Below are 24,031 nucleotides of genomic sequence, written 5' to 3'. Positions count from 1 at the left end.
GGGATACAGGGATGATAGAATAAAAGGGTAGATGACTGAATCTACTTCTGAACTAAAAAGCAGAGGCGGGCAGGTCTCTGTGAGTTAAGGTCAGCCTGGTCTGCAGAGTGAGTTCTAGGACAGGCTCCAAAGCTACACAAAGAAGCCCTGTCTCGATACCACTCCCCCTCCAAAAGCAAAAACAAAACAAACAAACAAAAAAACCAGTAAAGTTCTAGCCCTTGAAAGCTATTATCAAAAACTCAGAGATCTACAGAATATGGCATTCAAGATGTTTTAATAACATAAGGCTTTTCATGACAGCGAGATACGTCTAGTCCTGGCACCAATCTACTTCAGAGAAGACGATGGGCATCAAAGAACCCCAAATGGAGTTTGCTTTCTATGTGGCAAACTAACCATCGGGCAAGAAACTGCCCGTGTCTCGACTGCTTACAGCATGCTGTCAAAATGGACAAGCAGGACACAAAGGAAGGTGACTACAGAACTTTGCCAAGACGCGGTAGGACGGTCCTTCAAAATTCCTGCTTCACAGAAAAGTCTGTCAGATAGTCTAGGACTGTAGGCCAAAGATGGACGCCCCAGAATTGCTGAGGAAACTTGGATGACTGCCCAGGCAGCCAGATGTCTCAGTCATTTCTACAGTTTGGGAAGTTGTTTGCTCCATATTTCCTGCTTACTTAGGTTGAAGGCTAGGTAGTTATACCATTTTCTTTGTTACCAAATTCAGAAAAGAAACTTACAAAAGAGATGTAAAGTTTATAAGTTGAGACATAAAAGCTTCAGTTGTTTATCTAAGAAAATGTTTTAGGGTCTACAAAGATATTTTTAGAATGGTAATACAAGTTATGATAGAAAATGCTTTAGGTATGAAACTTTGGACTCATCAAGATAGAATAGATAATAGAGTAATTCTCTGAATTTGACAAATACAAATGGACTGGACACTGTGAATGTAATCCTTACTTGATAACTGTTCCTATTGTACATAGTTTTACTGTGTTAGACTTAAAACCTTTCCTTTTCATTTAGACAAAAGAGCGAAATGTTGCAGAATAATTGATCACACCATGAACCTCGAGTTTGCATTTGTGTTAATAAAATCAACCTTGGGTCAGGAGGCAAAGTTACCAACTAATTGACAGAAAGTAATCATAGAGTCAGAGGGAACCGTAGACAATAGAGAGATGTGCAGAAAACAGTAGGGAGGGACTTTGGCATGGGATTTTTTTGTTTGTTTTTGTTTTGGCAGACTGGAAAGATGCTCTCTTTTGAAGATACTGGCAAAGAGAGAAGGTCAGATAGTTTCTGCTCAATCTTTCTGAGCTAGCAGGTTTTCACCTCAGTCTTTGACTTCCGATTCTTATTGGTAAATAGGATGATAGAGAGTTAGTTAAAAGCTGTATTTGGCAGTAGCGACATAGTTGCTGCCTGTGGGAACAGAACTCACAGGATGTCTCAGCCTGAGCACCCATGCTGCTGCAAGACAAGCAGGCCAGTAAGTGTGGAGCCACAATTGCTGGCATAACCAGCGGCAGATTAAAGGACAGCATGTGTGCTGACAGAAAAATACACTGGACAAGGCTGTGGATGTAGAACAGCAGTAGAGGACTTGCTTAGCGTGTATGAAGCATGGTGTTTGGTCACAACATTAAAAAAAAAAAAGCCGGGCGGTGGTGGCCTTTAATCTTTAATCTCAGCACTCGGGAGGCAGAGGCAGGCAGATCTTTGTGAGTTCGAGGCTGGGTTGGACCAACAGCCTCCAAAACAATACAGAGAAACCCTGTCTTGTAAAAACCAAAAAAAAAAAAAAAAAAAAAAAAATCCTGGCAAAAACTCTGGAGAATGTAGGACCCTCATAAATCACTGATCTGACTTTAATCCCTTGAACCCACATAAAAGTCAGAATCTCATATGCTTGCCAGGCAGTGGTGGTGCACACCTTTAATCCCAGCACTCGGGAGGCAGAGAGGCAGGTGGATCTCTGTGAGTTCGAGGCCGGCCTGGTCTACAGAGCAAGTGCCAAGACAGGCTCCAAAGCTACAGAGAAATTCTGTCTCAGAAAGCAAAAACAGAGTCAGAATCAACTCTATAAAGTTGTCCTCTGGTATTTACACCCAGGCTGTGGTGTCTGTGATACACACACACACACACACACACACACACACACACACACCATATATATTTTTTTTCAGTGACATAAAATTAAACCCATGGCTCAACAATTCCATCCCTATTTACTCAACAGAACCAGCTCCACACAGTTGTTTTCTGCATGCCATGATATGTTCTACTCCCTTCCCCGCTACATGAACACACATTAATAAATAATTTTTTAGAAATGTAAGTATAGTTACATAAAATTAAACATCAGACCCAGTAATTGGATTCCTATTTACCTAACAAATAAAGATATATGTACATATCCATAAACACACACACACACACACACATACACACACACACACACACACACACACACACACACACACACAGAGTTGATGAGATGGCTCATTGGGTAAAGGTGCTTGCCACCAAACCTGACAACCTGAGTTCAGTCCCCCAGAACCTACAGGTGGAAGAGCTTCAACTCTCAAAGTTGTCCTCTCTCCACCATGCCATAGCACACACATGCTCCACACACACACATGCACGCACGCACGCACGCACACAAATGATTTTTAACACACAAGAGCTGGGGAGATGACTCAGAGGTGAAGAGCACTGTCTGCTCTTCCAGATGACCTGGGTTTGATACCCAGCACCCACATGGTCACTCACAATTGTCTGTAACTCCAATCCTACAGGGTCCAACACCCTTTTCTTGCCTCTTCAGGCACTGCACACACATGCAGGCAAAACACCATACACATAAAAATAAACAAAATATAAAGAAGTACAAACACAAATATCCATAGCAGGGCTAGAGGTTTAACTTAGTATTAGACAACTTGCCTACCTAACATGTGCAAAGCCCTGAGTTCAGTCCCCAATACCACACATGCACACACACACACACACACACACACACACACACACACACACACACACAAATCAAAGCATTAGCCGGGCATTGGTGCCGCACGCCTTTAATCCCAGCACTCGGGAGGCAGAGGCAGGCGAATCTCTGTGAGTTCGAGGCCAGCCTGGTCTACAAGAGCTAGTTCCCAGACAGCCTCCAAAGCCACAGAGAAACCCTGTCTTGAAAAACCAAAAAATAAAAATAAAAAATCAAAGCATTATATGCAGATACATACAGAGCAACATAATTAACAATAAAAAAAATACTGGCATGCATCGCCATGGATAAACTTTGAAAATATAAAACATTATGTAAAGTAAAAGAAACCAGGCACAAAGTCATGATTCTATTTACATGAGATCCTCAGAGTTAGCGAATCCACTGGCAAATGTTGCCATGGTTGCAAATAAGGAAGAAAGGAGAGTGGCTGGTCCTGTGCATGGCTTGGTTGGTTCATTTTTGCTGTTGGGTTTGTTTGTCTGGTTTTGTTTTTCAGGACAGGGTTTCTCTGTATAGTTCTAGCTGTCCTGGAACTCGCTCTGTTGACCAGGCTGGCCTTGAACTCATAGAGATCCGCCTACCTCTGCCTCGTGAGTGCTGCGATTAACAGTGTCACCACCAACACCCTGCCTGGCTTTGTAGTTCTTTTTAATAGGTGATGAAAACATTCCTCTAGTTTAAACCTGCACAACAAACAACTGGCATATCTGTATATTTGGGTTTTATTAGTAATTAAAAAGTTAAGATTTATTCATTTATTAATTCATTTCATAGGTATGAGTATTTTGTCTACATGTTTGTATGTATACTACATGCATGCTGGTGCCTGTGGAGAATCTCCCGGAACTGGAGTTGTGGGTGGTTGTGAGCCACCATGAGGTTGCTGGGAGCCAAGACCAGGCCCATTGCAAGTCCATACCTACACCTTTTTTTTAAAAAAATATTTATTTATTATGCCTACATGCCAGAAGAGGGCACCAGATCTCATTATAGATGGTTATGAGCCACCATGTGGTTGCTGGGAATTGAACTCATGACCTCTGGAAGAACAGTCAGTGCCCTTAACCTCCGAGCCATCTCTCCAGCCCCCATACCTACACCTTTATAACCACACTTCCTATTTTCTCCAGCTCATACCTACACCTTTATAACCACATTTTCTATTTTCTCCAGCCCATACCTACACCTTTATAATTACACTTCCTGTTTCCCTCTGAAAACCACACTTCCTGTTTCCCTTCTGTGTGTCACTCACCTGTCCTGGCTTTTGGTCCTTATTTGGGGGCTGCAATGGCTTCACTGGCTCATTCCCTTCCCCATCACCATAATCAGAGGACCATTTGGGAAGCAGATTTTCAGGCTGCTCATTGGACTTGTTATTACCCTGTAGCCTCTCCTTGTCTTGAGAAATACGGTATTGACTGTCTACTTCATTAGAGGCATCCGAGTGTCTTGGCTGATTCTCCCGAACTATGCCATTATTTGCTGAGTCCCTCCTTTCTACAGGTAAGATATCGATATTTATCCTACTGATTGTGGCAAATGACCCTGCAGTATTGTTCATGTCTGGTTTGCCAGTGTGGCCTTTGAGGTTGGCAGGTGATTTCCAGGGACCAACGGCCACTGGTTTCTCTTGGGACAAACACTTATCTTCACCCTGGATGAAAAGATGTTCTGAAGTTATTACAGTACCTCATACCACATACAAAAATTAATTCAAAATGGAACAGCAGGTTCCTAAAAAAGTTAAACACAGAATTACCTTTAACTCAGCAATTCTACTTTTTGGTATGCACTTTTTTTATTATTTTTGTAATTTATGATCATTGGTGTTTTGCCTGCATGTATGAAATCCAGATCCAGGGAGTCAGAAGCCCCGGAACTGGAGTTACAGACAGTTGTGAGGTGCCATGTGGGTGCTGGAGAACAGCCAGTGCTCTTAACCACTGAGAAATCTCCCCAGCACCCCGGCATGCACTTTAAAATAATAAAAAAGGAACTCAAGCAGGCAGGTGGGCCAAGGATCCCAGCATCACTATTAAAAAGGGTGTGCGTGGTGGCACACATCTGTGACCCAGCACCTGAGGTGGCAGACAACAGTAGGAGGACTATCATGACTTGAGGCCAGCCTGAGGGCACAGTGAGCTCCAAGCCACCCAGGGCTATACAGAAGACTATTTAAAATAAAGAAGGCTGGGTGTGGGAGTACATGCCAGCACTCGGGAGACAGAGGCAGGCAGATCACTACGGGTTCCACATACTGAACTCCAGGACAGTCAGGGCTAAATAACAGAGACCCTTCCTCAAAAGAAAAAAAAAAAGAAAGAAAGAAAGAAGAAAGAGGTAGAAACAACCAAATGTTCATTAGCAAATCAATGGATAAAATGAAATATATACATAATACAGTTTACACATGGCATATAGTCTCATACAAAGTTTTTTTTAAAGGGAAGACATTCTAACATATGCTATAAAACAAATGACCCTCAAAAGAAGCTAAGTGAAAAAAGCCAGAAAAAAAATACTAAATATAGCTGGACAATGGTGGTGCAACCCTTTTATCCTAGCACTTGGGAAGCAGAGGCAAGCAGATCTCTGAATTCAAGACCAGCCTGGTCTACAGAGTAAGTTTCGGGACAGCCAGAGCTACACAGAGAAACCCAAATATATTTGTATATGTATATATATATATACATACACACACACGTGTGTGTGTGTGTGTGTGTGTATGTATGTGTGTGTGTGTGTGTGTGTGTAGTATGATTCTTGTGGTGATATATTACTTATGATTTATTAAATCTTGCCTGAGATTCAGAAAACAAAGCTTCAAGCTATTCAGATCAGGCAGTGGTGATGCACCCCTTTAATCCCAGCAGCCAGAAGCTAGGAGGTGGTGGCACACACCTTTAATCCTAGGACTCAGGATCAAGAGGCAGATGGATCTCTGTAAGTCCAAGGCCATCCAGATCTACACGAGATTGGTCCAGTCCTAAAGAGAAACAGCTCATACACAGATGATCTCAGCACCTGGGATCACACACCTTTAATCCCAGCACTAGAGGGATATAAACGATAGGATCAGGTCTTCAGTACTCAGTATCAGGTTTCATTCTCCAGCCACACTGAGGATATGAAGATATTTAGACTCAGGATTCTCCAGCCACGCTGAGGAGAGGCAGCAGGATCAGCACATTCAGCCTGAGGTAGCTCAAGAGTGGCCCACTACTTAGCTTCTCTCATCTTCAGCTTGAAGTTTAAACCCTATTATCTGTCACTGGATCTGTTACAGATTCTATTAATATAAATTGTCTAAATCAGGAAAATTAATTAATATAGAAAACAGATAGAGGTTTATAGGCTCTGGAGATGGGGGAATAAGGAGTTACAGCTTAAAGAGTAAGGAGCTTCAGTTCTATATGATGGAAGAATTTTTGAGGAGAGTGATGATGGCTGTATCACGACACTGAATATAATCAAGGACACTGAACGACATGCTTAAGAGTTGTTAAAATATGGAGTTTCAAGATGGTTCATCAGTGGGGAACCAGCATAGGACTGAATCAGGTCCCCTGAACGTGGGTGTCAGTTAGGAGGCCAGAGTAGTCTATGGGGGTCTCTTGCGGTGGAACCAGTATTTATCTCTAGTGCACGAATGGATTTCAGGAGCTCATTTCCCATGGAGGGATACTGATGGAAGAATTTTTGAGGAGAGTGATGATGGCTGTATCACGACACTGAATATAATCAAGGACACTGAACAACATGCTTAAGAGTTGTTAAAATATGGAGTTTCAAGATGGTTCATCAGTGGGGAACCAGCATAGGACTGAATCAGGTCCCCTGAACGTGGGTGTCAGTTAGGAGGCCAGAGTAGTCTATGGGGGTCTCTTGCGGTGGAACCAGTATTTATCTCTAGTGCACGAATGGATTTCAGGAGCCCATTTCCCATGGAGGGATACTCTCTCAGCCTAGACACATGGGGGAGGGTCTGGCCCTGCCCCAAATGATGTGACAGACTTTGATGATCCCCCAAGGAAGGACTCACTCTCCTTGGGGAGTGGATGGAAGTGGGATGAGGGGGATCTGTGGGAGGCATGGGAAGATGGGAGGGAGAAGGAACTGGGATTGATATGTAAAATAAGATTGTTTCTAATTTAAACAAAAAAAAGATGGTTCATCCGACAAGCATTTGCTGCTAAGTCTGATGACCTGAGGATGACCCTCTAGAACCCACCAGGTGGAAAGACAGCATACCCCTGCAAGTGCCCCCCCCACACACCAAAATAAATGAATGACTAAACAAACAAATAAATAAATGTAAAGAAGTGTTTTCCAGCATGTGGTCATACAGTTCAGAGACAGAGCCCCTGTTGACCATGTACAAGGTTGTGGGTGAAAACCCTAGCACTGGAGGGGAGGTGTTTAAAAATGAAGAAAAAAGCACACGATCATTTCAATAGATGTAGGAAAATCCTCTGACAAAATTCAATTCTCATGCATGATGTGGAAAAACAAACCAGTATGAGAACAAACTATTTTAAGATAGTAAGGCTGTGTGTGGAAAATCTAACCTGCACATTATACTTGGTGACAAAATTCTAAAAGCCTTCCCTTCAAGATCAGAAACGGTGAAACCACCCACTGTCTGTACTTTCACTCAACTTAACACTGTATGTTGTAGCCAGAACAGCCAGGCAAGAACAGAGAAATGAGGCATCTGCACTAAAGGAAGATATAAAATTATCTGTACGCAATATGATTTTGTATGTAAAAGCCCTAAAAATTACACACACACACCTACTTAGTGGAACTAATAAATAAATTTAACAAAATTTTGTGTGTTTTTGCTTTGTTTTTTCTGAGTCAGGGTTTCTCTGTGTAGTCCTAGCTGTGCTGGAACTCACTCTATAAGACCAGGCTGGCCTCCAACTCACAGAAATCTGCCTGCCTATGCTTCCCAAGTGCTAGGATTAAAGGTGTGTACCACCATTCCTGGCTGACATTATTGTATTAATATTTACTAATAAAAATGGAACCAATAAGACAGGAAGTAATATTTGTTGGTGAGAACATGAAGAAATTGGGAATGGAGAGTAACATAGTTGCTGTGGACAACTGTGTGGTTCCTCAAGAGGTTAAACAGATTTATCACTTGATTAGCTTTTACACACGGGCAGACAGTTCAAAAAAAAATGTAAACAGGTGGTCAAGCACTGGACCTAAACGTTCACAGCAAGACTCAACAGGTGAAAAGAACCCAAATGTTTACCAATGGATGCGTAGACAAACCTTAAAAACATAACTCAGACATAAAAGGCCACCTGCTATATGATTTCCTTTATATGAAATATTCAGGAAAGGGAAATCCAGAGACAGAAAACACACTGGGGTTTGGCAAAGTAAGGAGGCTATAAAGAGTGACGGCTAAATGTGTGAAGAGCTTCCTTCTGAAGACGAAAACACTATGGAACTAGGAAAGAAGGGATGGCTGCATTTGTGAATGTGCGAAATGCCACGATAGCCCACATGATGTGGCTTCTGTGGCACTGCAGACACGGCTCTGCAGTTAATGCTTGCTGTGCAATCATGAGGACCACAGCTTGCATCCCAGCACCCATATACCAAGTCTGAAACTTCAGCTCTACAGGGTTCAGTGCCCTCTCTGCCTCCACAAACACAGATGTCACATCCTCACACTCTGTCTCTGTCTCTGTCTCTCTCTCTCACACACACACACAAAGGAATAAAATATTTTAAAATAGTTTTATGTAAATTTCATTTAAAAAAATAAAAAATATGTAGTGATGATGGGGGAAGTCCTGTGTATATGTCAATAAAGCACTGTTGGCCAATAGGGAAGCAAGATAGGTGGGACTAGGAGTCGAGGAGGACTCTGGGTAGGAGAAACACAGGAAGTCGAGATGTAACCGCCATGGGGTAGGAAGCCCGGAAATTTCTCCAGTAAGAGAAATACTTAGATTACCAATTATGGGGTAAATACTTAAGTCAGAGCTAGCCAGTAAGAAACAAGCAAGGCCAGCAGTTTCATAATTAATATAGCCTCCTGTGTGTTTATTTGGGACTCATGCGGCTCTGGAACCAGGCCGGCAGGAAGGCTTCTCTTTACATACTGACTTTAACAGTTTGACAGTCTATGGTAGATAAGGTGAGGAAAAAAGACTGACCTTCACCAGTATGCTTTCTTTAAAATCAGAAGTAAGTGTATACGAATCTCTAGAAGAGCACAATCACTGACACATAAACTGTTCCCTTGAATGACCTGTTGTTCCTATGGTCCCTAAAGCATCGCCGCAGGGAACATACCGTGTCACGTGCAGTGGATCCCTCAGAAGGACATGGCTGGTCGTGTATCACTTCATGACTTGATGCTTCCTCTCTGGAAACTACAGCAGCAACAGGTTTGGCTCTGGAGTCACCATTTTTAACATTATTTTTGCAAGTTTTTCTTTATAGGGAAGAAAATAAAGTAATATTATTAACACAGTGATGATTGACAGTTTGAAAGAGTATGTGAAATGTGTATCTACAATACAATTACATTGTTTTACAGAGATTAGTCTTGTCACAACATAGAGCCAATTGTTTCTAAAACAATTGTCTTCAAGATAATTGAGATTATAAGAAACAAGAAAGCAATCAGAGACCCCCGAGGAGGTTAAGGAGGCTGAAGAGACTTGAGAACTAAATGGGATATTGTATCTTGGATTGAATCCTGGCACACAAAGTAGAAATATTAACAGAAAAATAGCAAAAGCCAATGAAAGTCTGAGGTTAGTCAACAGTAATGTACCAGCTGACTTAGATTTCTGTTTTGTTTTGAAACAGAGTCTCCCTGTGTAGCTCCAGATGTCCTGGAACTTGTAGACCAGGCTGACTTGGAGCTCACAAAATTCCGCCTGCCTCTGCTTCCTGAATTCTGAGATTAAGGGTGAGTACCACCACAGCCAGAACTGGATTCTTAATTTTAAACAATCTTTTAAATCATATTGTTTATTTATTGTATGCATGTGGGGGTGTGTATACGTGAGTACTGTTAAAATGTCTAGGTTTACCCAGTAACGAGACACAAACCGTGAGTCAACGGTCCCACGTGGAGTTTTATTGGTGGACAGGGAGGGAAAGGGGGGTGAGAGGTAACCAACCCATGCAGAGCTGAGAGAGAGAGAGAGAGAGAGAGAGAGAGAGAGAGAGAGAGAGAGAGAGAGAGGGAGAGGGAGAGAGTGAATAAAAGAGAGGATGAAATGATGAGAGTAAGAGAGAGAGTAAAAGAGAGCTTAAGCAGGCGGGCGTCAGTCCTTTAAAGGGGTCCTTTGTATCTGCGTTGTTCTCACAGAACTCTGGGCTGGCCAGAGTGTTGCCTGAGTGCATCCTGCCAGGTAACAGGGCAAGCCAGCGTAATGACTGAACCTTTCAGTGAGGACACATGCAAATGAACACATGTAGTCAGAGGACATCTTGTGAGTTGGTGCTGTCCCTGAGCTCAGTACAGCAGGCTTATTGGAAAACACCTTTACGTGTTAAATCAGATCAACAGTCCTAATTTCTTCATCTTGACAAATACCCCATGATAATAATCTAAGATGCAGCCGGCATTGGTGGCGCACGCCTTTAATCCCAGTACTCAGGAGGCAGAGGAAGGCGGATCTCTGTGAGTTCGAGACCAGCCTGGTCTATAAGAGCTAGTTCCAGGACAGCCTCCAAAGCCATAGAGAAACCCTGTCTCGGAAAAACAAACAAACAAACAAAATCTAAGATGCTAATGACAGAAAGAACTAGGTGAGGAGTATAGGGGAACTTTGTACTATCTTTATAACATCCTATAAATACAAAATTCCAAAATTTCTATGAGAAAGTCGCTCACACAGAAGTATCAGGATTTTCCTCTTTTAGGTTTCACATGTTTACAATAATATAATATCACTATTATTTTGCAAACTTTCAGAGTAAAATAATTGGTTTATATTCTCTAACTTGCAGAGTAAATGTGTACAGAAATAACATCTTATCTGCTTAACATGCCGTTTCTAAGACTGGGCTGAATCTCAGGAAAGCATGTGGACCTGGTAACGGAAGGCCAATTAAAAGTGATGAGTGGAGCACATCTTTAATCCCAGCACCCGGGAGGCAGAGGCAGGTGGATCTCTGTGAGATCAAGACCAATCTGGTCTACAGAGTGAGTTGCAGGACAGCCACCAAAGCCACAGAGAAACCCTGTAGAGAGATGGCTCAGCAGTTAAGAGCACTAACTGTTTTTCCAGAGGTCCTGAGTTCAATTCCCAGCAACCACATGATGGCTCACAATCACCTTGAATGAGATCTGGTGCCCTCTGCTGGCATGCAGGCAGAAGACTGTATACACAATAAATAAAATATTTAAAAAAAAGAAAGAAAAGAAACCCCGTCTTGAAACAAAAAGTAGAAAAAAAGGCAGCATTGAGCTGGAGCTATGGCACAGAAGCATCAGCGACCCCAGCGCTTGGGACACTGAGGCAGGCGACCCCAGCACTCAGGACACTGAGGCAGGCGACCACAGCGCTCGGGACACTGAGGCAGGCGACCCCAGCACTCAGGACACTGAGGCAGGCGACCACAGCGCTCGGGACACTGAGGCAGGCGACCCCAGCACTCAGGACACTGAGGCAGGCGACCACAGCGCTCGGGACACTGAGGCAGGCGACCCCAGCACTCAGGACACTGAGGCAGGCGACCCCAGCACTCAGGACACTGAGGCAGGCGACCCCAGCACTCAGGACACTGAGGCAGGCGACCACAGCGCTCAGGACACTGAGGCAGGCGACCCCAGCGCTCAGGACACTGAGGCAGGCGACCCCAGCGCTCGGGACACTGAGGCAGGCGACCCCAGCACTCAGGACACTGAGGCAGGCGACCACAGCGCTCAGGACACTGAGGCAGGCGACCCCAGCGCTCAGGACACTGAGGCAGGCGACCCCAGCGCTCAGGACACTGAGGCAGGCGACCCCAGCGCTCAGGACACTGAGGCAGGCGACCCCAGCGCTCAGGACACTGAGGCAGGCGACCCCAGCACTCAGGACACTGAGGCAGGCGACCACAGCGCTCGGGACACTGAAGCAGGCGATACCAAGAGTCTAAGTTCAGGGTTACACAGCAAGACCCTGTCTCCAAAGAGAAAAATGTCCATTGGGATCCTCATCATCTCTAACTCACCTTGCCATAGGCAGAAGTAAGCTGTCAAGATAGTGACAGTCTTGTCCAATCCTAAGTCTTAGATACTGAATATCAGTTTGTTGAAAGTAAGACCTGTGGTCAAAGAAAGGAATCCCTTTTCTCTTGAAAAGTTAAATGAATGAAGAGAAAGCCTTTGAACACTCAGAAATTTGAGCACCATTTTTCATATATGACCTTTCCTTACATGGTAAATAATTAACAGTAGCTCCCTAAATGGTTAAAAAGATCACATATATTCATGTCTTTGCATGCATACATGTGGAGACCAGCTTGTAGGAGCTGGCTCTCTTTCCACTATGTGGATCTGGGGACCAAACTGAGGTTCTCAGGACCGGTGGCAAATATCTTTATCTGCTAAGCTGCCTCATCAACACCTCGAAATGGCTCTCTAAGTTATTGATTTCAACACTTACACAGATTTTAATATTTGCTGTGGTTTATTTCTATGATACTGGGATTTAAATTCAGGGCCTTACACACACAAGGCAAGCACTCCACTGAGCTAAATGCCCAGGACATTTTTAATTTTGGGACATGTTGTGGAATATTCCTTTACACTGTGTGAAGATGATGGGTTTAATAAAGAGCTGAATGGTCATTAGTGAGGCAGGAAGAGGTTAGGAGGGACTTCCAGGGACACAGAGCTCTGGGAAGAAGGAGGAGTCACAAGCCGGAAGCAGAAGGGTAAGACAGGAGGAGGAAAGGTAAAAGCCACGAGTTACATGGCAACACGGAGATGGATAGAAGCAGGTTAATTTAAGTTATAAGAGATAGTGGGACAAGCCTAAGCTATAGGCCTAGCTTTCATAATTAATAATATGTCTCCATTTCATTTTTTCCAGCTGGTTGACCAAATAAAAATTTGTCAACACATGGCACCCAATATGAGGCACATATTTCTACATAGGACCTGAGAAAGTTTAAAAATAAAAGTTCTAAGCCGGGCGTTGGTGGCGCACGCCTTTAATCCCAGCACTCGGGAGGCAGAGGCAGGCGGATTTCTGTGAGTTCGAGGCCAGCCTGGTCTACAAAGTGAGTTCCAGGACAGCCTCCAAATCTACAGAGAAACCCTGTCTCGAAAAACCAAAAAAATAAAAAAAAATAAAAGTTCTTAAAAAACAAACATGGAGTCAGATGTGGCTTCTAGGTCCCCAGTCTCTCAGGAAGACCACATTGTACAGAGATGAGTCTCCTGGCCGATGCCTATAGGCTTAAGCTACCAGCAAGCCATGCACTAAACTTCGTGGTAGGTTTAAGGTTTGACTTATGAGGTCAGAGAACACTACAGGCACCAAGTAGAGCAAAGTCCAGACAAGAAAAGAAAAAAAGTGTAGACAGTTAAAAAAAATAGTTTAAAAATAAGATAAAGTCTTTAAAGAGAAAATAAAATAATATAAAAAGGATTAGCCATGTAAAGATGGAAAATACATAGAAAGCCTGAATCTTATACGGTGCCTTGTTGATTTTAAACGTTTTACTTTGATTGCTCATGACTGATCAATAACTGCTGAGAGACATTGGATTATGTAAACTACTAAATTAAACCAACCTATATATTTTTAAAATGTCTTAACTTCAGCCAGGCGTTGGTGGCACACATCTTTAATCCCAGCACTTGTGAGGCGGAGGCAGACGGATCTCTGTAAGTTCGAGACCAGCCTGGTCTACAAGAGCTAGTTCCAGGACAGCCTCCAAAGCCATAGAGAAACCCTGTCTCGAAAAACAAAACAAATCAAAATGTATAAAATATCTTTACTTCAAAATGATAGACAAAAATATGTTGCATTGGGGAGGAAGTTACGCTTTTGTTTCCACAAAAAAAAACAAGACTATGGATTCACTTAAGGTTGATAGAGATCAGATTTGATCAGGGAAACCCACCTGAAAATCCTAGCTACAGACATAAAAAAATAAACCTAGAAAAACTACAAGAGAGGCAACATATATTTTACCTGCTTAAACATTGAGCAAAAAATCATCCTTGGCCAGCTTGTGTACAATGCACATTCCACGCTTGTGTTAATGTAGATATTTATGATACCTTTGAAAGTTTGTATTTTCAGAGCAATGGACCAGACACCAATAAAAACAGGTGGCCCAGGTCATGCAGCCTCTCATAGTGCCTCCGCTACAGTTTCCTCAGAGTTCTATATCCAGAATAGCTTCAAGGCTACTGACTGAGACATCCCAGCCTCACAGATTATTCTAACCAGGACTAAAAATAAATTGTGGGCTTTCCCATTATGGCTAGTTTTCCTAGGACTTGACTTCTCAGGTTTCATAAATATGTCATCACCCCCAGACAACAGGAAGCAGCCTAGAGAAAGCCACACCCTCATTCCCAAGAAGTGGGGTGGATGACTTTTGATCATTCAGTGGGTTATAGATGTTTGTCATCCTTTGGGGGGGGGGTTGGTTACAAGTTGTTACCAGTCATAGTCAGGAAAAAAGCTGAAATAAGGAAATTAGATCCAGAGATCTCTTTCTGATGGGAAAAAAGGGGGGGGGGATACAATACAGAAATGATAGGATAAAAGAACAGATTATTGAATCTACTTTAAAATTAAGAAGTAGCCGGCATTGTTGGAGCACGCCTTTAATCCCAGCACTCAAAAGGCAGAGGCAGGTGGATCTCTGTGAGTTTGAGGCCAGCCTGGTCTACAGAGCAAGTTCCAGGACAGCCTCCAAAACAATACAGAGAAACACTGTCTTGAAAAACCAAAAAAAAAAAAAAAAAAAAAAAGCAAAAGAAACTCACAATAAATTAAAAAGCAACTACTAGTCTTAAATACTTTACATTGGTATGAATTTTCCTATATATTGATCCAAATTTAAGGGTTTTTTTTTCTGTATGTATGTTTCTGTTTTTTTTTTTTTTTTGGTTTTTCGAGACAGGGTTTCTCTGTGGGTTTCTGTTCTTGTTTAAGGTATTTTTGTATACTGAGACAAATTTAAGGTTATTTTTGCTGTACTGGATATGTGTTTATTTTTTAAAAATTAATTTATTTAACTTTATGTGCACTGGTGTCAGATCCCCAGGAACTGGAGTTACAGATGGTTGTGAGCTGCCATGCGGGTGCTGGGAATTGAACCCAAGTCCTCTGGAAGAGCAGCCAAGCGCTCGGGCACTGAGCCATCCCTCCAGCCCCTGGATATATGTTTCTATTCTTGTTTAAGATATTATACCTATGCAGCTAATTTAAAAATATACAGATTTAGTCCTTGAAAGATATTTAGAATAATAAAAACATACAGGTTAATAATTAGTCAACTATAACAATCAAACTTACAGTCAAGTTAGTATGTTTTTAAGGTCATACAAAGATTTTTAAATAGATAGGTAATCTTCAAAAACTTCAAAGACTTACAAAATTATGGCATTCAAAATGTTTTGCTAATAAGGCTTCTTGTGACAGTGAGACATGTCTGCTCCTGGCAGCACCAATTTACTTCTAAAACGGATGAACCTCTATGTGGCATGTGCTTCCTTTGTGGCAAAAGCTGGCTAGGCACTGGGCAAAGAAACTGTCCTTGCCTCAATTGCTGACAGGATGTTGTTCAAACTGGACAAGCAGGACACAAAAGACAGCTACTACTGAACTTTGACAAGGCAGGACAGTCCTTCAAAATTCCTGCTTTACAGGAAAATCTATCGGATAGTCTAGACATGTAGGTCAAAGATGAATGCCCCAACGGTACAGAGGAACCTTGGGGTGACTGTCTAGGTTGAGAAACATAAAAGCTTATTTATCTAAAAAGATGTTTTAAGGTCTAAAAAGATATTTTTACGATGGTAATACAAGTTATGACAAAAATAGTTTAGGTGTAAAACTTTGGACCAAGATAGGATAGATAATGGGATATTTTCTCTAACTTTGCTTAATGCAAAGGGTTTTTCTGTGTAACAATCTAGGTGTCCTGGAACTCACTCTGTAGGTCAGGGTGGCCTGAAACTCACAGAGAACTGCCTGCCTCTGCCTCCCAAATGCTGGGATTAAAGGCGTGTGCCACCACCATCTGCTTAAGAAACATAAAACTTTCATTAAATAAATTTTGTTACTTTCTTATGCAAGTTAATTTCTGAAGCCCAGGCCAAAAACCATGAAGAGGATAGAATTTTGTTCTCTTACATATTGCAATCATACAGTTTTACTTTTTGTTTAAAAACAAAAAAAAAACTTCACCATAAATTTCTACACATGAAAATTTAGAAGCTACCCCATCAGTGTATCAAACTTTTCTGTAAGGGATTATTTTAGGTTTTTTAATCTGTAAGGGATTATTTTAGGCTTTTCTCTGTAAGGGATTATTTTAGGCTTTTCTCTATGGGCTTTTCTCTGTAAGGGATTATCTTACACTTTTCTCTGTAAGGGATTATTTTACGCTTTTCTCTGTAAGGGATTATTTTACGCTTTTCTCTGTAAGGGATTGTTTTACGCTTTTCTCTGTAAGGGATTATTTTACGCTTTTCTCTGTAAGGGATTATTTTACGCTTTTCTCTGTAAGGGATTATTTCAGGCTTTTCTCTGTAAGGGATTATCTTACACTTTTCTCTGTAAGGGATTATTTTAGGCTTTTCTCTGTAAGGGATTATTTTACACTTTTCTCTGAAAGGGATTATTTTACACTTTTCTCTGAAAGGGATTATTTTACACTTTTCTCTGTAAGGGATTATTTTACACTTTTCTCTGAAAGGGATTATTTTACACTTTTCTCTGTAAGGGATTATTTCAGGCTTTTCTCTGTAAGGGATTATTTTACGCTTTTCTCTGTAAGGGATTGTTTTACGCTTTTCTCTGTAAGGGATTATTTTACGCTTTTCTCTGTAAGGGATTATTTTACGCTTTTCTCTGTAAGGGATTATTTTACGCTTTTCTCTGTAAGGGATTATTTCAGGCTTTTCTCTGTAAGGGATTATTTTACACTTTTCTCTGTAAGGGATTATCTTAGGCTTTTCTCTGTAAGGGATTATTTTACGCTTTTCTTTGTAAGGGATGTATCTTACGCTTTTGTCTGTAAGGGATGTATCTTACGCTTTTGTGGCCTCCAAGAATAAGGAGATCTGGTGTTTTATATATGGCTGCCTTAGGATGCTCCGCACAGATGGTCTTTCCTCAGGCCTCCTGCTCAGCATTGTTCGTATCAGCTCTGCCAGCTCTGGGCTATAAACTTTTGGCATTGGTGGCAACTACAAAGAACAACAATACTGTAATTATGATGAATGACATTATAAAACAAAGTAAAAACTGGCAGGGATTTTCCAATACTTAAAATTCATTGTACTACATAAAATATTAATTCTTATTAATTTATTTAAAGTTATATATCCACAAAAGCAGAAAACAGCTAGCATATTAGTCCGTAAGAAGTGCCTTTTCTGGTTATAATAATGAGTTATAAGAATACAATAGTATTCCCTTCAGTTTAGCAGTTCCATCTGAGGACTGTCCTTCAGACTGGAACACACATTTCTTTTTCTAAATTTTGTTTACTATTAGCATGTAAGCATGTGCATCAATGAGCATGCATACATTCAAGACAGAGAACACTTTTGAGAGTTGGTTCTTTCCTCCCACCATGGGTTATGGATCACACTCAGCTCATGAGGCTTGTGCTGCAAGCATCTTTACCCATTCAACTATTTCATTGGCCCAAGGGCACAAAGAAGATTTATATACCAGAATATTCAGTGCAGTGTTGGTCTTGTAGTGGTCAGTGACTAGAAATAAAGTGTTCAAGGACAGAGGACCTAGGAGCAAATCATGCTACTATGGTAGTTTGGATGTACTTGGCTCCTATAACCCTGAATGGCACTATTAGGAAGTGTGGCTTTGTTAGAGTGGGTATGGCCTTGTTGGAAGAAACGTGTCACTGTGGGATCAGGCTTTGAGGGTTCCTATGTTCAGGATACCACTCAGGGTCTCCATAGAATTCCTGTTGCCTTCAAGCCAAAATATGGCCAGCAACACATCTGTCTGCACGCTGCCATGCATCCCGCCATGATGATGATGGACTGAGCCTCTGTACCATAGCGAGCCACCACAGTCAGATGTTTTCTTTGTAAGAGCTATCGTGGTCATGGTGTCTCTTCACAGCACTATTCTTCCCAAAAAACACTGGGCAGCTGCTTAAAAGTAAAAGACAAGTACTGACAGCTAAGCCAAAAATGTAGGCTGGGTCCCATCACTGTGTACAGTGAGACCCCATCTGTTTCTGGTTTAGAGTACTTGTGTTTAAGTACATACACATCCAGAGCCATATCTGTTTCAAAGAAAGAAAAAACAGGCCTTGGAGTAAATTACTAATAGTAGTTATCAAGAAGATGAAAACAGAGAAATCTTTATTCCCTTTTCAAACTGAATTCTTTACATAGTATAACTGGAAACAAATTTTAAAGTTTCTATTTTTATTTTACGTGTATGGGTGTGTGCCAGCAGAGGTTAAAGCGGGTACCGCTGCCCTAGGGTCTGCAGTTACAGACAGCTCAGAGTGGCTTTGTGGGTGAGAAGCAGCATTCTTAAGCAATGAGCCATCTCTCCCGCTCCTACAATTGGAAGATTTTTTTAAAGATTTATTTATTATGTATACAGGGTTCTGGAATGTTTATACTAAATCTCATTGTAGATGGTTGTAAGCCACCATGTGGTTACTGGGAATTGAACTCAGAACCTCAGGAAATGCAGGCAGTGCTCTTAACCGCTGAGCCATCTCTCCAGGCCCCAACTGGAAGATTTTACTTGTGTACTTTAAAAATATTTTTCAATGAATCTTTCGATAATCTTTAAGCAATAGGAAAGGCTGCCACCGACTCAGGGAAATAACATGAAGTTAGTTATCTACATCATGTTTGATACCTTTCCCAGTTCTCAATCAGTTACTTGCAATTTTGACAAGTGCTGAAGAGCACATTCTAACAGCATGGATTCCTTGTACAGGGCTCACTCAACTATGGGCTACCGGGAGACAGCACCTGTTCTCTCTCAGAGACCTGTACACCCTGAAGTCAGTCACAGAGACAAGTTTTCAAACCGCCAGCTCTTTGGAGTCAACCAGCTACTTTTATATATTAATATTAAGACTTCCACTTTTCCACAGCAGAGATCCTATTTTCCTAAGTACTCAGCTGGTAGCAATGAATATTGGTCACTAGTCAGAACCATTAGTGAGGGCTCAGTGACAGAGTGCTTGCTCCACATTTGCCCTGGGTTGGACCCCAGCACTGAAAAAAAAAATCAATGATTTTGACAATAAATATTTACAAAGCTGTATTATATAAACCTTGTCCAATTAGCTAGCTCTAAGTTATTTTTTTACCTTTCCTTCAATAATCCGGTAAACTAAAGAATTCATGTCTTTTGCATTAAAAGCGTGCTTCAGGGTGGCCATTTCATAGACACAGCATCCCAAAGCCCAAACGTCAGACTACAAGAGAAAAACAGTAAATGGTTAAATGCTAAATATCGTTTTTTTTTAATTTATTTATTTTTAAATTTAAATTTAAATTAGAAACAAGGTTGCTTCACAAGTCAGTTTCAGGTCCCTCTGCGTTTCCCTCCCCTCCTCCCGTGACCTCCCCTCATTTCCCCAGGGAGGGTGAGGCCCTCCAGGGGGGTTCCATAGTCTGTCATTTCATCCAGGGCAGGGCCTAGACCCTCCCCCAAGAGTTCAGGGTGAGAGTGCATCTCACGTTGTTGGATGGGAGTCCAAAGTCCACTTGTATACCCAGGATAAATACTGATCTACTACCCAATGCTGAATATCTTATTTACATTTTCTTCTCAGAACAAAGTATGCATTTTCTTCCAACTGATTCATAGTTAATTTGATTTACCGACTCATATGGGCTCTGAAATTCTGATACTCTCCCAGGGACAAGGTCAGGCAGTACACACCTAGACAGTTGTACGCATCCTACCTTGTAGTTGTAGGGTTGGTTTGAGAACAACTCAGGGCTCATGTAATAGGGAGTGCCAATGAGGGTGCTCGCCATGTCACTCTGGTGCTCCAACACTCGGGCAATCCCCAGATCGCCCACCTTGATGATGTTTGTTCTCGTTAAGAAGACATTCTGAGTTTTCAGATCCCGATGAAGGATGTGTTTCTCGTGTAAATACTGAGAAGAGAGAGAATGTTTTCATTATATGTAAGCATACTAATTTATTTACTTATTTCTAGATCTTTCTATGTACCACCAGTAGTCACTTGAGTTAAAGAGCATTAGTTATCAGCTAACCAAAACATTACTATTGTATAAGCTCTAAAAGAACTACTTTACAACATTCAAAGTAAGAAAATGCAATCCAGAGGCTGGGAAGATGGCTGAGTTGGCAAAGTGCTTGTCATACAGCATGAGAACCTGAGTTTAGATGGCCAGCACTCTATAAATACCAGGCATGCTGACACAACCCTAGTCCTGGGGAGTGAAGACCAGAGGATCTCAGGAGCTCCTGCCACGTGGGTGCATTTTATAGTCAATGAGAGACCCTGTCTAACACTTCCACATCTGGCTTCCACACATACACACACATATATGCATATGTAGGTGTGTGCCAACACATAAAATTAAGTTCCACATATTAGTTGGTCTGGTACCTTCTGCAATTATTTCCTGATGCCTTGACAATTGTGTAATTTTTATAATATCTGGATCCTTTAAAATATCTGCTTATAAGCCCAGGCATGGTGGCTTAGGCCTTTTAAGACCAACTGTTGGAAGGATCACACAGGAGAACTGCTGTGATTGTGAGATTACTTTGAGCTACATAGTGAGTTTAAGAACAGCCAGGGATGTCACACTGAGAGAAACCTTGTCTTCAAAAACTAAAAATAAGCAAACAAAAAAGACCCAGCACCTAAAAATATTACTGTACAGACAACTTCTCTCTTCACTCTTGCCTGCTATGGCTGTATCTTAGTAAATTTAGTAAATTCTAAATCATTCACAGGCCCTGGGTTACCAGCCTATCTATCCCATCACCCTGGCCTATATAGGAGAAAACACCGTAGACCTCCCCGGAGCCCACAGGAGTCTACACCATCATCTACCTCCCTGGAGCCCACAGGAGTCTGAGTATGAATGCACCTGCAAAGCCATGGCGATCTGGACAAACCACTCCACCACCCGACTCTCGGGCAGGAGCTGCCCCTTCTGCTCCTTGAGCTTCCGGTACAGGTCGCCTCCCTCGCAGAAGCCCATGACGATGTAGAGCAGCCCGTCTCCTCCCTCCCAGGACTCTTTGTAGGTGACGATGTTGGGGTGCTTCAACTGAGACAGGAGCTGAGCTTCCTGCTCGGCTGCTCGGCGCTCGCGGCTGGAGGCATTTCGGAGGTTCAGTTTTTTGATAACGTACTAACAAAGAAAATGTATACTTTCACAAGGTGCAAGAAAACAGAGTTCTCTAGGTTCAGAAGCAGCTAAGAGTTCTCACCCAGGCCCAGCCCTCAAAAACAACCTTCTGGAGCCCATCAGATAACCTACTGGCTTGCTTTCAAGAGGCACAATGTCGCCAGTGGTGTACTTTGAAGAGGAGGTGGTAGCAGGATCAAGAAGCATAAAACTGGCTTAGTGGTGGTGGCTCAGCCTTTAATCCCAGCACTGAGGAGGCAGAGGCAGGAGGATCTCTGGTCTACAGAGTGAGTTCCAGGACAGACAGGGCTACACAGAGAAACCCTGTCTTGAAACAAAACAAAACTGGGGGAAAATATTGGCCATTAACAATTATGGTATTTGTTTCCAGTGTTAGGCTCAAACCCCAGGCCTTGTGCACATGCTAGGCAAGTGCTCTACTAATGATTATGCCAGGTCACAAACAAACCACCTTTTCCCTCTGCATTTTACAATTTCTTTAAATCTGCAATCCCAGATACTTTGAAGGCTAATGCAGAAGGGTTACTTATGCCCAGAAATTTGAAAGCCAACCTGGACAACACAGTGATACCCTATCTCAAAAAAAAAAAAAAAAAAAAAAAAAAGAGAGAGAGAAAGGAAAAAGAAAAACACAAAAGTGAATCCAAGATAACATACTATTAGACAGAAAAGACCCCTTAGCCTCTAAATTCTCCCTATAAAAGGCATTAAGGTACAGCTTAAATAAATGTATGAGACACATTAGATACTCGTGGGCCCGATAAATTGAGAGTATCATTGGTCCTCCATAAAGGGCATCATTCCCATTTAAAAATAAAATCCCTTACGATCTAGTATACTGCCCTCAATCACCTCAGAGATCATATACTCACTCCTTCAATAAACACATACATAAACGTGTCTCCTGAAGTACAAAGTACTGCTCAATTCCCGGGGGGGGGGGGTGACAACTGAATTAATCTCTTATGAGAAGGCTGGTGTTCTAGGCAGAGAATCGAACCCGCGGGGAGAGTGGGTCCTATACTGGTTTGGCAGTGTTTTTGAGACGCCACTTTTCGGTTTCACAACTGTCCCCATCTGCGCAAAACATCCTATGGACGCCTGGCAGCAAATCAGACTTTAGAGCTGGTTCGTTATCACCCAAATCTTCGGGTCGTGGGATAAAACGCTCCACACAAGGAAGGAGTAATATCAGATCTGAGTCCTAGAAAGATCACCGCAGCCAAAGGGAGGGGCTAGAGGAAAGAAAGCAGGCGGCAAGGGGACTCCTCTGGAAGGAGCGGGCATTCAGTTTAAAAGAGAGTGGCGTGTGGTGCCGGGACAGGACGAACGGAGACGAACGAAGATGCCGGCCCCGGTCCAGCGACAGGAATCACGGACAGCGCCGGGGGCATCTATAAAGACGAGCGCAGCGGGGCCCAGCTTTCAGGCAGCTGCTGCACCGAGGCTGACGGAGCCACTCCCCGAAAACAGGGACCCTGAGAAGGGCTGGTGAGAAGGGACGAGGCGAGCTTTGCTGCGCACCGGAGGCACGGAGCTCCCCACGCCCCCCCTCCCGTGGCACCGAGTCAGGCCCGGGGCGCGCACGGGCCCCGGGAGGTTCGCAAAGGACGCGCTCTACGGGGAGGCCGACCTCCCCGTCTGAGGAGAGTCCCCCGCCCACCGCTAGGGCCCCACTACGTCGAGGTCGCCCTCGGCGCACGCACCGCCCCCCGGCCGGGCCCCGGGATGCCCGACCTGCCTGCCGTCCCGCCGGTGCCTCACGAGCGTCACCTCCCCGTAACTGCCCCTGCCCACGACCCGCACGTAGCAGTAGGACGCCTGGGGCATGCTCCCGGAGGCGGACCGCAGCCGGGGAGCTGCGGCAGCGCGGCGAAAGACCCCGGGACACCCCGGCTCATGCCCGAGCCGAGGCGAAGGCCTCCATCGACGCGGCCCTCTGCCGGGGCGCCCGCCCCGGAGCCTCGAGGCCCCGCCCACCCGGACGCCGCTGCCATAGCGACCCAGGCGGTGTAGTTCCGCGCATGCTCGGGGTCGGAAGACCGCACCAGAGAGCCGGCCTTCGCGGCCGCTAGAGCTGCTCCGGAAAGCAAGCCTCGGGAGGACCTACCATCGAGCCGTCGTCACTGCAGCGGCCAGAGCGGTACGTGAGCTCGGAGGACCCTCCATAGAGCTCCGCCATTGGGAGGCCAGAGCGGCTCCCGGGGGGGAGGGGGAAGGGGGAGCTCAGTTCCGGCGCCGTGCGGGTCGGTGTTTGCTCTAGGCGCCTGCACGGGCTCTAAGAGCGGGAAAGAGTACGACGCGTTCCTTCTCCGACTGCGAGCCGCCCGTGAGCCTGACTCGCACGCCGTGGGAAGACTGGGCGACTCTAGATTTCACCGAGGACGCTCGCCCTATTTGCTTCCTTGTATTGA

At 43.4% G+C, this 24,031-nt stretch overlaps 1 protein-coding gene across 7 annotated transcripts in view; it reads right to left on the bottom strand.

The window, feature by feature from the left end:
- The window catches only part of Nek4 (NIMA related kinase 4), a 45,967-nt gene extending 22,381 nt beyond the window's left edge, over window positions 1-23,586 (bottom strand). For 6 of the 7 annotated variants that reach the window (XR_005877924.1, XM_040747835.1, XM_040747837.1 and 3 more), the window contains exons 1-7: window positions 23,355-23,586; window positions 21,333-21,599; window positions 20,166-20,363; window positions 19,565-19,672; window positions 17,284-17,438; window positions 9,347-9,488; window positions 4,278-4,679 (exon numbers count right to left, since the gene is read on the bottom strand). Coding sequence is in view for 6 of the 7 variants with exons in the window: in XM_040747835.1 (XP_040603769.1) it covers window positions 4,278-4,679; window positions 9,347-9,488; window positions 17,284-17,438; window positions 19,565-19,672; window positions 20,166-20,363; window positions 21,333-21,599; window positions 23,355-23,447 (1,365 nt within the window). In the remaining variant the exon portion in view is untranslated. The remainder of the gene's footprint in view (window positions 1-4,277; window positions 4,680-9,346; window positions 9,489-17,283; window positions 17,439-19,564; window positions 19,673-20,165; window positions 20,364-21,332; window positions 21,600-23,354) is intronic. The other variant, XM_040747841.1, reaches the window with a different exon arrangement.
- Between the last annotated feature and the right edge of the window lie 445 nt (window positions 23,587-24,031).

The sequence above is a fragment of the Mesocricetus auratus genome, unplaced genomic scaffold (assembly GCF_017639785.1).
Source record: "Mesocricetus auratus isolate SY011 unplaced genomic scaffold, BCM_Maur_2.0 Super-Scaffold_100006, whole genome shotgun sequence".
NCBI lineage: Eukaryota > Metazoa > Chordata > Mammalia > Rodentia > Cricetidae > Mesocricetus > Mesocricetus auratus.
Note: the sequence above shows the minus strand (reverse complement) of the source record. Positions and strands in the feature narration are given on the sequence as shown.